Consider the following 16,871-nt stretch of genomic DNA (forward strand, 5'->3'; position numbering starts at 1 on the left):
CCTTCCCATAAAATCGAGAAGAAACTGGTGGAGCACTATTTATTGATAAAGAAGTAGTTTTATGCGCTCACTCAAAATTATAAAAGACGAATGGGGTTTATCAACTAGCAGTTATAATGGGATTAGCTTAAAAGTTGAAATGGCTGGGTAGGCTTAATTTGACCATTTCATCAAATTGACACAAATATCAGCTGTCAATTAGAAAACATGAAAAGACATCAGTTGTCAGAACCATCGGAATAAACAAAAAGTGTCATGAACTTTTTTGACCTTTTGAAAACGAAATACGCGAAGCTTTGTTATCCTCCGAATTGAATGCTAAATGTAGGAAAACCAAGTTCTAAGTATAATCCAGAGCAAAATTCGATGAATCGGATGACATCTACCAGATTCCAAGTGTAATAAAGAAGAAAAGACTTCTCTCCGAGTCCAAGTGAAAAGAGAAGAAAACATGAAACAAAGGTCATAAAGCACGTTTTTAAATCGTCACTTGATAATTAATATTTTTATTTTTTTACAAAATCAACAAAAAAAAGTATCCTCAAATTAATATACTTTTTTCAAAAATAGGTAAAAATGCCTACTAATGTGAATCCTCAAAATCTGTAAGCTTTTCATTTTCAAACTCACTTTAGTTACTAGACTTCTTATGAAGAACGGTTAATAAACACAGTTTCCAAAAACCAGCATTTTTAAAAATTTTCATTTGTTATTTACATTTTTTTAAAGTTACGATCATTACTTTTTCAGAAGAAACTATGAAAAATCCAAAAATAAGTAATAAAATTCATCAAAAAAAATTTCACTTCGCAAACAATATTTTATAACAAGAACTTAATGCCACGCTTTTTAGTATTTGGCTGGTACCAGCTAGAGCTTAAAAAACCTTTTTAGAACATGATTTCATTAGATTGAAGGATACAAAGACAGGTCATTCCTCTCAAAAGTATCAAGGATATAAAGAAAGGCCATTCTCACTTAAAAAAAGTAACAAGAAAAAACATTTAGTTGGAGCTCAGGAATTTCAATCAACGCCTTTTTTTTTTATTTGAGAAGAATTTTGCACATTTTTTGATTTTTGTGCAAATTTTCTCCAGAAATTTCTCGCGGGAAAATTTTTTTTTTCTCGAAAAGTTGGTAACAGAAAATCTAACTTAAAAACAAGATAAAATATTTTAAAATTCGAAATCAAAAATGAAATTGAAAGCTTAACATTCGAAATAAAAATTTTTAACATACGAAATATCATCAGCAAACAATAAAGTTAAGTACGAAAACTTGGAACAGAATACGGCTACAAAAAATTGAATTTAAGGAAACATTGGATTTTTTATCACACGCTGCATTCGCAAAACACTTGTAAATTATTACTTGGTTCGATCGATGACAATATTCTAAATCAAAAAATATCGAGAGATGAATAGAGTGAAAGATATCGAAAGATGCATAAGTTGAAAGATATCGAAAGATGTCTAGGGTGAAAGATGTCGAAAGATGCATAGGATGAAAACTCTAAACATCTTACGAAACAAACTTTCATAACTAAGAATACCCGAATATTTACATAAAAAACGAATCCCATAAACCAATTTTCAAATGGAGGAATTACGAAAAAAAAAGTTTCCGTTGTTACGTCCCTACTTTTAGGGATTTCCCGATCAGTTGAAAAGATTAAGTTTTATGAAAATATGGCTGTATACCAGAATAGAGACGTGAAACGAAAGTTTTTTACTTGAAGAGATTTTTCATCACGCCAAAACAAAATTAACATAAAAAAGATTTTAGAAAATCATTAAGAAAACCACACAAATCTAAAACAAAACTACTTGTTTAAAATAAGCAGTTGTAACGAGTCATTGTGTCGTTACAACTTGTCAACCTTTTGCTCTTTAATGGTTTGACTTTTGTCGTTGTTTGAATATTTACAATTGGATTTTACCTGTCAAACATTACGCTAAGTACTCGCTTTTTATGCATCTGTCAAGTCTTCTTCATCTTCAGGTAATTCTAGATTTTAGTTAAAAGAATGGAGAGTTCCACGTCCTTTATTCAGTTGAGTTAAAAAACTTTCACTTTAAGTTTTACAAAAAACCTTCAAAAATTTTATGCCAGAATGTGGATAGATATTTTCAAAGATCACAGCCCGCTTTAGATAAAGATTTATGAATTTTTAAAAAAGAAGTCGCAGACTAATACCGTAGACGTAATTTAAGCAAATTTTGTATTTACAGATTGGCCACAGGATGAATGATTGAATCTTAAGATGAAGATTTCTTGTGTCGTAAAAGCTACGTGTTGGTAGAAAAAAGTTGGCCAATACTTTGAATAAATTGTATTGGTTACCGTTTCTTTAAAACAAACATTTTTTGTCCTTGCAAATAAAGGTCGTAATATTTTCAGTGTCCAGTAAAAAGAGAGTGTATACGACATTAACATTTGAGTTCCCGTGAGATTGGTTTTGATTTCAGTAAATAACCAATAATTTACAAAATAACTTTTTAACATTTAAATAACTTTGGAGAAAATATAAGAATGTTACATATAAAAATCCATTTATCAATTTCTAAATTGCACTATATATACATGTATAAATACTAAACCAGCAAAAAAGAAAGCGTATTTAAAAGAAGGTGCTCAATGATAACCTATTTTAAAACTAATTTCGTTGCATTTTAGGCGTTGTGGGCTCCAATTCAACGGAGCGCGCTCTGAAAGGTGAGAAGCCAGGTACGTTCTATAAAATCCAATAAACTGGAATCTTATATGATCATAAGTAAAGATATAAAAATTAGATAAGATCTTAAATTCATAAAAGCAAATTCTTTTGTTGTACCAAAAAAAAATAAAAAAAAAAAAAAAAATGTTAAAAGACAAGATATTTTTCTAAGACGGAAATCAAATGATTCTTTTGAATACCTGATTATTTTCTGAACTAATAGATTGATCGATGCTGCTATCTTTTGTTTCTTTTAAATCTGCATATTGTTTACGCCAGTAAGATATATCGTTCTTGAAAAAAATAAAAAGGATTTACAATCGAAACCTAAAATTAATTATCAAACAAACAAAAAAAAAAAAGTGGTTAACAACCTCTAAAACAAGAATGGATTCATCTTTTGATCTGATTATGTTTTCGCTTTCAAGCAGCCTATAAAATAAAAAAAATGTAAACCCAAAATGTTAACAGAAAAACGATGACGAAAACGTTCAAAAATTCTCTATAAATATTGATAATAATAAATGATAAATAGTAAGAATAGTTACTTTTCGCTGAGCTGCTGCATCTTTCTGTAAGTTGAATCTAGCGTGTTTTTATGAAATTCTGCTGGACGATTCTCTAGTTCTAAAAGCCTTTCCTGAAAATATTTAGTTAAAACATAAAGGAATGAATGTCATGAAAATGAAAGTCATGAAAATGAATAAAACATAAACGAACGAATGTAAAAAAGTCATGAAAATGAATAAGAAAATTTAGATACCTTAACTTGCTTCAATTGATTAAGTTCTTTAAGAACACCGATTACATCACTTAATCTCAGCTCAGACAACTGATTAGATTCCTGTAGAACTTGAAATCTTCTGTAGAGGTCTTTCAGCTCTAGATCTTTATTTTGAAGAGCAACTGGCATCTTGCTTGAAGAAGCACCCGTTTCATTAATGTGATCAATCGCAAATTGCTGGAAGGAATCTTTCATTACATCAATTTTTAACGCTGTATCTTTTCTCAGTAGTTTCATGTCATTACTTATTTTTGATACATTTTGTTTAAGTTTACAAAAAGAAACGGTTTTGTGTTGTACAAGTTGTTCTTTATAGATTTTAGTTTTTTCGTGATCTTTAACTTCTTGTTCAAGCATAGCGCGTAAAGTTACCAATCTTAAATTTAAGGCAGCATTTTTTTGGGTCAAATTATCCATTTCTGAGTTTAACTTATTGCATATTTGATCGAAGGTGTCGCTAGAGTCATTTTTTTCACGTTGCAACAACGCAACTTGAAGACGTAAATACTCAGCATCAATGCTTGATGTCTCCGAAAGCTGGCCTCGTAATGCAGATGCGAAGAATTCTTTTTCGCGCATTAATGTTTCTAACTCGTGTCGTATTTCAAGATTACTTTTTTCTTTCTTTAAAACTTCTCTGCGATAATTATTATTGTCAACAACCATATCATCCCATGCTTGCTGAATTTCGCGACGAATACGACCTTCTAATTCAAGTTTTTCCTGCTGTAAAATGGTCACATCTTGTTTAAGCAATTGCGCAATACTTTTTTCGGTTTGCAGACTAGACTCATATTTTTCACAGTTTTCTTGCAAACTCACAAGGTCAATTTCTTTTTTTGCAATCGCTTCACTGTGAGCAGTGATTTGCTTCGTTAAAGATTCAACGCGCTTTTTAGTCACTTCTAACTCAATCTCCAAATCTTTGTTTAAATTATAAGTATATTCTTTTTCATGCTTAACTAATTGCAATTCTTCAGCCAATCTATTTGCTAATGAGATTTTTTGATGTCTTTCCTCTTCGAGTAGCCTTACTTTGTCATCCAACTCAAATATTGTGTCATTGAGTAAAACTACTTCCTCTTGAGAATGGGCTAATTCATCATTTAATAGTTGAACTTCATTTTGAAAATTTACCCTCATTTCTTCATTTTCCATCACAGATTGTTCGTGTTTTGCTTTCCATTGATAAACAGATATACTTTTTTCTTCAATGTTTGCTGATATTTCTTCCCTTAAAGATTTAGCAGCAATCTCTTTATCAAGATTCTCTTTTAGTAATTGTTCGATGCGAGTCTGCATCTCGTTAAACTGATGGGTTAGATCACGTTTCTCGGCAAAATGATTATCAGCCATGACACAATTTTCTTCTCGAGCTTTACTAATTTCCGTTCTTGCTTTGCTAAGTTCTAACTGGTATTCCATTAAAGATTGCTGATAAAAGCTGACTTCGACTTTATCAAACTCTGGATTCTCGTTTCCAAACTCCATTGTGTTGCTAGGCTCTAACCTCTTTGTTAATTGCAAATTTTCATCGACAAGATACTTAATGCGAGTCTCCATTGACAGAATTTCCTCCTTACAATCATGTAATAGTTTTTGGTTTTCATCTAAGCGAGTCTGAGAATCGTTCAACTTAGAGAGATTTTGTTGGTTTTCGTAAAAAGATGCTTTTAACTCTTTATCAGCATTTAATAAATCATTGGAATTTGCAGTTATGACAGCATCTTTTACTACAATTTCCTGTGTCATCACATGTATTTTTTCTTTCAACTTTGATACCTTAAGCTGATAAGTCTCTTCAACCAGTTTTATTTGGTCTTTAAGAGCTAGAATTTGCTGTTCATGATTTGCTTTTAAAGAAGCAGCAAGTTGAGTTTTTCCATTAATTAATTCATTGATTTCTTCACGTAAGTTTTGAATTTGTTTTTCGTATTGAATGCGATCCTCTGATAAGCTATCAACCAAAGTTTGGTAGTCTTCTTTTAATACACTCAGTTCTACAGTTAATGCAGACACAGCATCTTTACTTTCTTGAGCCTCGTTTTTATACTTTCTACAAAGTTTCTTTAACTTGAGCACATGCTTTTTAGAAGAATTCTCAGCAGTTAATGGAATTTCTAAACTCATCTGTTCTTCTGCAGCAGACTCAATAAACTCTAGCCTAATGTCACTTTTTATTGGAGATTTATCAAACGATTGTTCCAAAATAGAATCATTATCCTTAGAATGTAAACTTACAGGCAAAATAGTTCCAACATCTGGCATACTTTGATTTTTTAATGAACGACCAGGGAGAAGTCCTAGTCTTTTGGCATCAACATTGGTAAAAACATCAATTTGGTTTTTCAAAGAGAAATTATCTTCCTGCAAAGCCGTATTAGCTCTTCGAGCATTATCTAAATCTTCCCTGAGGTTTGAAAAAATATCTTGATATTTTTCTTGCATAATTTCTTCTGCCCTCTCTTTTGCTGACCTTAATGTTAGAAGTTCCATTTTTAAAGAACTAACAGCCTGTTCTAACGATCTTATTTTCTGAAACTCACTACTTTTGTTATTCTGAACAATAGAAATCTCACTAGCAAACTCCTGAATCTCAGAAGACTTAAGATAAGGAGTTTCATTATTTTCGAGAAACGAGCCTTCATTGTGATGAGTGTCTGAATTGAAAGGTAAACTGTTTGCTAAAAATAGTTTTTCATCAGTGTTAACTTCTTGTTTATCAACATTTCCTTGAAGATTTTTAGATTTTCTGTCAATTCCATCTATAGCCAATGGAAGTTTTTCTGCATCTAACATTTGTGCCACCTTTTCTTTCAAGTTTTGTTTTTCATTTTTCTCGTTTAAAAGCTCTGCTTTAACGTTTTTGAGTGATTCCATCAGCAAGTTCAATTGAGCATCTAATTCAATTTTTTCTGTTTCAGAATCAGTAATACTCTGCTCCATTATGTTGTTTTGTTTTATCATTTCTCTTAAGTTATTTTGAATAGCAATCTGTTCGCTGCTTAATTTTTTGAGCTGCGCCCTCATTTCTTCAATGATAACATTTTTTTCATAGAAGACACTTTCAAATTCAACACGCAAATCTTTTAGTTGTTTACTTTTACTTAAAATCAACTGGTCAATCTCAGATGACTTAATGTTAATCATTTCTTCCCTAAGAGACTTTAATGAGTGATTTTGATGTTCCAAATCATTAATTACTGACTGCAATGTTTTAATCTGTGTTTGAAGTAGAGTGCGATCAATTTGCAATTCATTTATTCTGTCTTGATATTGAGAAAGTTGAGAAGAGATATCATTAATTTGTTTATCTTTGTCTTCAATAAGAGCATGAAAATCTTTTTGAAGTTTCTGCAACTCAACTGTGTTATTTGATGATGGAATTAGGCAAACTTGTTGTTCTTTTTCTGCAAGTATAGATGAAAGACGTCTTTCGAGAGTATTAATCTTCTCCTTGAAAATTTCCTCTTTCTTTAACATATCTGCTGTTAATTTGTTATGCTCTTCATCAACAGCAGACTTAACAAACAGATCATGATCTGCAAGACGCTCTTGTAAAAGATTCAACATTTCATCTTTTTCTGCCATACTTAAATCAAAAGCATTTCTCAGATTTTGAACTTCTTCTGCTTTACTTAACAGAGCTTCCTCAATTTTTCCATCAGCATGCAATTTTAGTTGTTTTACCTCATTTAATAAAAGATCAAAATCTAACTTCAAGCTATCATAATTTAATTTTAACAAACTCATCTCCTCATCCAGCATACGTTTTTCATTTTTCAATGCAGCAACCTGACTGTCTGCTTCTAGCAAGCGAGATTCAATATTTTCATAATACTTTTTTTTTGAAAGTATCTCTGCAGCAATTTCAACACGAGACTTTAACTCTGTTATCACACAATCTTTTTCATTTAGCAATCTCTCTTTTTTAAGTATACTGTTTGAAAGTGAGTTGATTTCATCATTGCAGCTTTTTAATTTTAGTTCAAGCTCTAATATTGTTAGTTTAAATGAAGTTTCATATTCACGACGTTCTTTAAGTGCAAGCTCCACATCACTACGTAAACCAGAGCTAATATTATCAAATAGATTGTGTCTGTTACCTCCAATTAAATTATTTTCATTAGTTACACGATTTAATTCTTCTTTAAGAAAATCTCTTTCTTGTTGTAAACTTACATACTGAGATTTACTTACAGTATCACTGCCAGGAGCATAGGATACTATGTCTAATTCATTTGAATGCAATAATTTTATGTCTGCATTCAGACCATTCAGCTTACCATGCAAAATTTCTTTTTGAGAAATAACATCATCAAAGTTATTCCTTAATTTGAGGAAAGCTTGATTGTTTTCAGATACTGCATCCTTTAAGTCCAAATTATCTGGCTGTCTTTTAAGTAAAGCAGTTAATAGATCAATCTGCTTTAACAAATTTGAGTTTTCTGATTGAAGGTTTGCTATCTCATCCTTAAATAAAAAATAAAAAAACAAGATGTCAAACTTCATGATATAATTTTAACACTTTATATTAAATGTTAACTTTTATTGATACTTTTTAAAAAAAAAAAAAAAAATTAAAAAAACCTTTTTGAGAGAATCATCCAACTTCAGTCTTTCATTTGCAGTCTCTAATTCATTCATTACATACTCCATTTTTTTAAAACAATCAGACGTGTAAGCAATATCAGCCTCTAATCGTTCAATTTCTACTTTTTTTAAAAAAAGTTCATGTTTTTTTTCGTTTAAACAAGATTCCGAAATTGAATTCTTCAAAATTTGGCTTTCATTTACCAGTATTTGTTTGACTTGATCATCTTTTGCTTCATTTAACTGCTCCTTGATATTAGCGAGTTCATCTCTCAATTGCTGATTCTCCTCTACAGCATCAAATAGATCAGCTTCTTTTATGATAATCTTCTCCTCTGCATCTTTCAGTTTTTTAATAAGACTTTCCATCACTTCATGATCTTTTGCTAAATCTTTTTTTAAACTTAGACAAATAGATTCCGTTTCGCCAAGTTTATGTTCACACTTATCCCACTCTGTTTTCAGAACAAATAAGCGATCATGTAAGTTACTTACTAAGAGGTTTGAACTGCTATTGGAAGATAACAAACTCTCTGAATTAAAATTCTTAAGTATAGTTTCTTTTTGTTCTGATGTTGTCTCATTAAATGAGAGTTTTATTTTCATAAGATCATCTAAAAGTTTTAATGAGTTCTTTATCTCTAAGTCATATTTTTCTAAGTCTTCTTCTTTCTCTTTTAGTTTAGACAGTATTTCCATCTTGTAAGCTGTTAATTGGTCAAGTAAAGTGCTTTTACAATCAGATATCCCAAACAAGAACCTAATATCTTCAATTTGTATATTAAATTTGTCTATCTCTTTAATCTTAGATTGGTAGTTTAAGAGAAGTTCTTGATTGGCTTGATATTTTCTATGAAGCTCCTCCATTTCTGTTGCTTTTTGTTCATCTGATAGCTGATAATGAGATTTGAATTTTAAAAACTCTCTTTGAAGAGCTTGATGCTCTACAAGCAACCTCTCCAATGTTACTTCTTTTATTCTTAATGCATCTTCTAATACTGTTTTCTCTTCAATCCAACTTTCCTGATTAAGTTTATTTTGAATAGACAACTTCTCAAAGTTATTTATCTGAAAGTCCTTTTCATGATTGTCACTCTTTAGCTTTTCATTAAACAACTCCACACCTTTTATTGTTTCCTTCAGGTTCTCATTGTCTAATTGAAGATACTTCAGCTCTTCCTGCAACTTAACAAAATCATTCAACTTTTCATTTAATGTTTCTGTTAGTTTCTGATTTTCTACTTGAAGACTATTCAACTCTTTTTGTAGACTATCAGCATGACACACTTGTTTTTCAGAATTCATAATGGTGGCATTAAGTGAAAGCTTAAGCTCTTGAAATGCAGAATCATTTTCAATTAACTTAGACTCAAGAGACTTAACCATCATAGTCAACATTTGATTACTTTTTTCAATGTTTTGCATTTCAATACTTTGTTCTCGAAGGTTTTGTGAGAGTTCATTAAAAAGTAAATCTTTCTCTTCTGACAAACGGTCAATTTCTGATTGCAAATTTTCACTCAGCTGATCACGGTCTTTAATGGTTTGTTTAACTTTCACTTTTAGCTTTGTAATAACTTTGTCTTTATGTTCTTTTACTTGCTCAAGTTGTTTCTTTATTTCAAAAACTGAGTTATTTTGTTCTAAAGATAAAGCTTTCAAAGAAATATTTTCTTGCTTTAACATCTCAAGTTCTTCTTGAAGATTAGCGATATCGACTAATAATTTTGATGCTGACTTAGCTTCTTGCTTTAGTTGATCTTTTTCTTCTATATTTCTCTTCAGCTTTAACTTCAACTTTGCAATAACATTTTCTTTCCTCTCTTTAATTGCTGAAAGTTTCTCTATGTTATCTATAAGATCTTCAACTTGTTTCATTAAACCAAGATCCGCATTTGGAACCTGTTCTGATTCATTGCTGGCAGAAATAACATCTTCAGAAATTTCCCATCCAGATTCAGATTCCTGGTCATATAAAGTACTAGTAGTAACAGAAGTTTCACAATTATTAGACAATGATTTAAAAGGTATGTCAATTACAGATACATTGAGCATTTTGTCATTTTTAATTGGTGTTGAAGAAGATACAGTACTCTCCAAAACTAATTGTGGATTTAAGAAATTTTTTTCAACTTTTTCCTTTAAGTCGCACTCTTTCTTTTCTACGTTAGCATTTTTAGTGCTATTTATGATCAGGTTTTGGTTGATGCATAAGTTATCTTTTATGTTCTCATTATAATTCTTTTGTGAATCAAAGTTCACCAAAAAAATATCTTGTTCATTACCTTCTAATAAGCCTCTCAACATTTGAAGTTCTTCTAAAGTTCGACTTGATTCCTCAAAAGATTCTTCACATGCAGACTTTTCAGAATCCAAAGTCTCATGATATTGATAGTTTAAAAGCTGATCATGAGCAAATTTTTGTTGATTTAAAATAGTCTCAAGTTCTTTAATCTTATCAGACATTTCTTGAATCTCTAAATTTTTTTCACGTAACATTGCAAAAGCTTTTGATCTTTCAGTCTCCAAGCTGTCATTGGAAAGTGTCACACTTTCATTCAGTTGTTTAATTATAGTTTCTTTCACTTCAACAATCGATTTTGAGCTTTCCATTTCAACTTCTTTAGTTTGCAAAAAGCCTTGCAAGTCAACAATCATCTGATCTCGCTGCACAATTTCACTTCTCAGATTGCTTAACTGACCTTCTCTGGTCTTCAAACTGTCAGAAGCTTGAGATAATTGATCTTCTTTATTTTTCAAAATTTCCTTGAGTTCATCTAATTGCTTTTTTAAGTTTTCTGCTTCATCTTTGCCTTTTAGCAAGGTTCTCACTTGTTCTTCATAAAAGTTACAATCAATTTTCAAATTATCTATTAAACAATCTTTTCCAATTATAATTTCTTCTACTTCTTTCAAATATCCTTCATGGGTGTTTCTTTCTTCATCTAGAGCCTCTTTTACATTGGCAAAATCTGCAACAGTAGATTCTAAATGTTCGGATTTTGAAGTTAGATCAATGACTTGAGACTGAAGGTAGCATGCTTTGTCTGATATGTTTTTTAACATAATATCTTTATTTTCAAGAGATATTGACATTTTGTTAAGTTCAGAGCTTAATTCTTCTCTATTTAATCTCTCTTGCTCAGAAAGATAGGAAAGTTCATTGTCTTTAAGTGTAAGTATTTCTCTAATGTGAGTGATCTCCTCATTTTTCTTCTGTATTTGTTGTTTTAACTCATGATTTTCTTGAGCTAATACATCATATTTATCTGCTTTTTGATGAAGAGCAACCATCGAATCTTGCAACCAAATTGATTCTTCTTTCAATGTTGCAATAAGTTCATCCTTTTCAGAATTGTGATTGATCATCTCTGTATTTTGTAATAAGAGAAGTTCCTTATACTTTACTACTTGTTGGTTGAGATCAGAAATTTCATTTTCTTTTTCTTGTATATAAGTTTTGTATTCGGTAACTACTTGTTGAAATTTCTTTTCGTGCTCATTAGACGCTATTTCAAGTACTTTCTTAACTTCCTCAGCACTAGAAGCTATTTGAAAATTTGCCTTAACAATGTCATTCTTAAGATTTTGTATTTGAGCTTCTTTTTCTTCTAGCTCAGCAGATAACTCAGTGATACTTGATATAGAATCATTAAGTGAGGCTTTTTCAGCAATAGTTTGTTTTAGCTTTAACTTTAGCTTTTTTATAATCAAGTCTTTATGCTGCTTTATAGATTCTATCTCATCATACACACTTTGAGTTTTCGATAATTCTTTTTTTAAACATACTGCTTCTTCTTTTAAAATTGAAATCTCACTAAAATACTGTTCTTTTAATAACTTCTCACAATCACGGATATACTCAGCTTCTTGCTGTTTAGCAATTGCTGAATTTAAAGCTCTTTTTAGTTCAATAACATCAGAAATTTCATTTTCTGGTTCCATATTTTTAACATTTGTTTCTAGTTCTATACTCTTAATAGCTGTTTCTGGTTCTATATTCTTAATAGTTGTTTCTATCTCTGTGTTGTCATTTAATGTGTTTTCTAACAAAACTTGTTCAACTTTTTTTTGCAAAATAATTATTTGATTGTTTAACAATTGTATCTCACTTTCATATGTACTCCTTAATTCTGCTGCAAAAACTTCATTTTCTTTTAAACAACTTTTCCTAAACTCTGCATTTTCCATAGCTGATGATTCTAAGATTTGAACTTTTTCCTTGTTAAATTTTTCCTCAATCATTTTAAAGTTTTCTTCATAAACTTTTTTTTTGATGCTTTCATACTCTTCAGGTGCTAAAAGTTTTTCTTGCTCATTAAACATTCTCTCAGATAATTTCATGTTTGACTTTTCTTCCTCTATGTTCTCATTTAGAACGCAACTTAGGGCAGAAAGTTTCTTTACCTCATTTTGCAAATTTAGAATTTCTTCTTTCTGTTGAACTTTTTCGGAGATTAAAGTTTGCATATCTGCTTGCAGTATTTCAATTTCTCTAATTTTATGTGCATGTTCATTTTCTAAACAATCATACTTATCTTGAAGTCTTAAATTAGCATTATGAAGCAGATCAATATCTTTAGATGATTTTAGACTTTTATTGATAAAATCCCTTAAACTTTCAAAATCCTCATTATCTTCTCCAAGAATGGCCATCAAATTCAAAATTTTCTCATTCTTTGAAGCAAGCAAAATCTTTTCGTTGTTGGATGACTCTAAAAGTTGTTTTAATCTTAAAATTTCTTTGTTGAGTTCTTCATTCTCATGATGCCACAAAGATGATTTGTCTTTTATTTCATTAGAAAGAAGTATTTCAGCTTTCTTCATCAATTTGTACTTTTTCTTGATCTTTTTATTTACATTGTTCAGATCTTCAATCTTCGATTTCAGCTCTAAAATCTCATCATTTTTTGATTTTGTTAAAGTTATAAACTCTTCTGCTACTGTTTCTGTTTCTAGGCTTAAACTATCTGATTTTATTAACATACCTGGATATTCAGCTGAATCCAACTCTTTAATTTCAACTTGCTGTAATCCAATATCTGAGGATTCCAAAAGTGGTTCTGACACAAAAACTTTAGAACAACTCATCAATGATTGGTCACATGATGGAATTATAACCATTTCACTGGGTGCTATTGGGTTGATTAATTCAGTTACTGATGAATCATTCAACTGTTTATCTTCTTTGTCTTGAACCTCTTTTAAAGTAACTATTTCATCTTTCATAAAATTTATTGTAGCCAGATTCATTTGTTGCTCTTTCTGTAACTGCTCATAACATATATTCAATTCAATAAGTTTCTTCTCAGAGGCAGTGTAAATTTTTAAAACACTTTCCAATTCATTTTGTTTCTCAGCTAAATCTTTTTTCGTCGTCTGAGATTTCTTTAAAATGCGTGCTGTCTTCACTTTTAGAGAGTCATAGTCATTTGTCAAATTTCTATTAACTTTCTCTAAATTAAGTAATTCATCATCTTTTATTTTCAAAACTTCTTCAAGTGATATTAACTCAGTATTTAATTCATTACATTTGACTTCTACAAGAGATAAACTCTGTTCTCTTTTATTTAGTAACTCCATTATTTGTTTTAACTCTATTTCTTTTAATTCTAAGGCATTACTCAACTCATTGATTTTTGAAACATGAATATTTTCATTTAATTGCTCATTTTGTACACTGAAAGTAGCATTTTGCTGATAACTTTCCAGCTTTTCTTCAGATTTTTTATGAAGAAAAAATTGATCATAATCCACTTTAAGTTTTTCAAATGACCTAGAGAGAACTTCAAAATCATTTGTTTTACCTCTGAGGGCAGTTTGCAGCTCAGAAATAATTTGATTACCTGACTCTTTTTCAAATTGTACTTGTTGCATTTGTGACATTAGGTTATTGAGCATTTGCTTAACACTTAAAAGCTCTACTGATTTGCCATCAATGATCTGTTCTAAATCTAAAATTTTTTCTTGGTTTAAGACTTTAAAAGCTTCATACTCCTTTAATTCTCTTTCAAAATTAGAACAACGCTCTTTAAAAAACTTCAAGTCGGTTTCAACTTTAGAGCAATGCTCCTTGCTAATAATAAGTTCTTTTTCAATATTAGAACAATATACTTCTTTAAGTTTGAGGTCATTTTCAAGATTTGAATATTGTTCCTTGCTGATTTTAAGGTCACTTTCAATATTAGAATAAATCTCTTCTCTAACTTTAAGTTCACTTTCAAATTTAGAACAGCTTTCTAAACTAATTTTAAAATCTTTTTCAATTTTAGAATAACGTTCTTCACTAACTTTGAGGTCTTTTTCAACTCCACTGTAATGTTTCTCCCTGCTTTTGAGCTCACTTTCAATTCTAAAATAGTGATCTTCACTAGCTTTTAAACTGATTTCCATTTCTGTAATTTGATGTAACTTTTCCTTTAGCTCTAATTGTAATGTAGCAATATATTCCTGATTTTTGTTAAAAGCATTCTGGTTATTTTCTAAAATTAATTTAAGCTCATTATACTCATTATTTAGCTGATGACAAGTTTGATGGCATTTTTCAAGGTCTTCAGAGATTTGGTAACAATCACTTTCTTTCATTGAAATAATATTACGTAAATATTCCTGTTCCTGATCCCATATTTCCTGAGCATCATTGTACTTTTGTAGTTCAGCATTTAAACTAGTTATACATACTTCTTGCTTTGATATATTTAATAATAATTCATTAAATTTCTCTTCGTGTTCAGATTTTAAATTACTTAATGATAAGGTAAGGGCAACGATTTCGTTTTCTTTGAGTTGCAACAGTTTTTCAATATTTTCCCTCTCAAACCTGAAATTTTCAAGCTCTTCTTTTAAACTTTTTACTTCATTATGCTGAGTTAAAACTTTATCTTCTTCTAATTTTAGCAACAAATTTAATTCATTTTGAGTCTCTTTCAATGCTGAAATTTCAATAACAAGCATGGCAAACTCTTCTTCTTTTAAATTAAAAGACATTTTCAAGTTCTTCTTTTCATTTTCACAATTTGTTAAAGCAAGATTTAATTTTTCTATAACTAATTCATTTTCATCATTCTGGGATTGTAAATTTTCAAGCTTTTGCATTAACTCTTGCATCTGTGTTGATACCTGAGCCAACTTTGACTTTTTAACATCTAATTCAAAAGCAGCATCATGTTTTTCCTGATGCAAGACATCGACAGTATCATTGGTATTTCTTATAAGATGCAATAACTCATCAACTTCTTTGTTTTTCTGCTTCAACAGAGATTCATAATCATCAGTTTTTTCCTGAATCTTCAACTCCAATAATTTTAAGGATTCACTCTTTGATTGAAGACTAACTTTCAGGTTAGTAATCATTTCTTCATACTCATTGATGGTTGTGCTCAGGTGAACTAATTTGTTTTCAAAAACTGTTTCTTTCTCGAAAAGTATTAATTGTAATGCTGCTTCAGAAGATGACACTCTTTCAAATTGTTTTTGAAGATCAGTATAAATTCCATTAGCTTCTCTAAGATCATTTTGATACGATACTTCAGTGTTAGTTATCTCCTCTTTTAATCTCTCAATGACTTCCTTTTGTTCTGTGATTGTTGTCTTTAATGATTCAAAATAAAGATCTTTTTCATTGGTAGACAATAAGAGTTTTTCTAAGTCCTTTTTACTCAAAAACAGATCAGTTTGCAACAGCTCAATTTGCTCAAGCATTGATTTTACAGTATCTTCCTTTGATCGAAGATTTGCATTTGTTATTTCAACCAAATCATTTTTCTCACGGATCTCTAATTCTAACTTTAGTTTATCATTAGACAAAACATTAATCTTTTGTTGAAGGCATTCAATATCTGAAATCAATTTGTTCAGAGTTTCTTCTTTTGTACAAAGCTCAGCCATAATATCATTTCTTTCTTTCAGATTGTCATTTGCTGTTTTAATTGCTGTCTTAAGTTCATCTTTTACAATCTTATTTTCATTTGAAATATCATTAAGTTGCTTAGTAATTTCTTCAATATAGACATTTTTCTCTAAATTGGATTTTTGTAAGTTTTCTTCCAAAATTTCATAGTCTTTTGTTTTTAGTTGCAACTCTCTGGTTAGTAATTCAATGCTCTGGGTTAACTCAAGCTCTTTAACTGCTTGAGCAGTTGAAGATGAATTGAAATCATAAAGTTGGTTTTGTAATGCACTACAATTTTGCTGCAAAGTCTCAATTTGAAAATGCAAAGTATGCAACTCATCTTCAAGCATAGCCTTTGTTTTGTGTTCTTCAGTGAGTAGCTTTTTCAGCTGCTCACACTCAACTGATTTTTCTAAAACATAATAATTTAAAATGTTTCGATACAGATAATAACATAAATAATATTTAGTAAACAAGTAAGATTACTTGAAATATTAGTTGAAACAAGTGTTTCCTTTTTCTTTCTTTCTTTCTTTTTTTTTTTTTTTTGAGAAGTTATAACTACTGTATAATTACCAGTTAAGTTTTAAACACCTTATGTACTGGTGTATAAGTCAAAACTTTTAGCTGATTGATGAATCAAAAATTGCATAAGAATGTAAGAAAACAAAAAAAGAATAATCTGCAGAAAATAGTGTATAAGTCTCAACTTATACACTTTTTATAAAATATTAAACTACCACTGTTAAAAATAGGACATTGATTTTTAAAACGGGCTGACTTATACATCAGTATATACGATATGTTATTTAAAAATACACCCTTATCAGCATTTTAAGTTTACTTTAATAGTTATATGTTTCTTGATGTACTAAAAAGAACATTTC

The 16,871-nt window shown here is 30.0% G+C and overlaps 1 protein-coding gene across 3 annotated transcripts in view; it reads right to left on the reverse strand.

Annotated features, from left to right (window-relative positions):
- Nucleotides 1-2,435: 2,435 nt before the first annotated feature.
- LOC145181543 (uncharacterized) overlaps nt 2,436-16,871 on the reverse strand; it is a 50,852-nt gene continuing 36,416 nt past the window's right edge. For all 3 annotated transcript variants that reach the window (XM_090077720.1, XM_090077719.1, XM_090077718.1), the window contains 6 exons: nt 8,091-16,396; nt 3,480-7,973; nt 3,265-3,356; nt 3,091-3,148; nt 2,917-3,009; nt 2,436-2,734 (listed from right to left, as the gene is read on the reverse strand). In XM_090077720.1, coding sequence (XP_089933846.1) covers nt 2,657-2,734; nt 2,917-3,009; nt 3,091-3,148; nt 3,265-3,356; nt 3,480-7,973; nt 8,091-16,396 — 13,121 coding nt within the window. In that variant the 3' untranslated portion in view covers nt 2,436-2,656. The remainder of the gene's footprint in view (nt 2,735-2,916; nt 3,010-3,090; nt 3,149-3,264; nt 3,357-3,479; nt 7,974-8,090; nt 16,397-16,871) is intronic.

The sequence above is a fragment of the Hydra viridissima genome, unplaced genomic scaffold, assembly GCF_058129835.1.
Source record: "Hydra viridissima isolate aposymbiotic clone 2 unplaced genomic scaffold, HvirCarnegie_v1 scaffold_2, whole genome shotgun sequence".
Taxonomy (NCBI): Eukaryota; Metazoa; Cnidaria; class Hydrozoa; order Anthoathecata; family Hydridae; genus Hydra; species Hydra viridissima.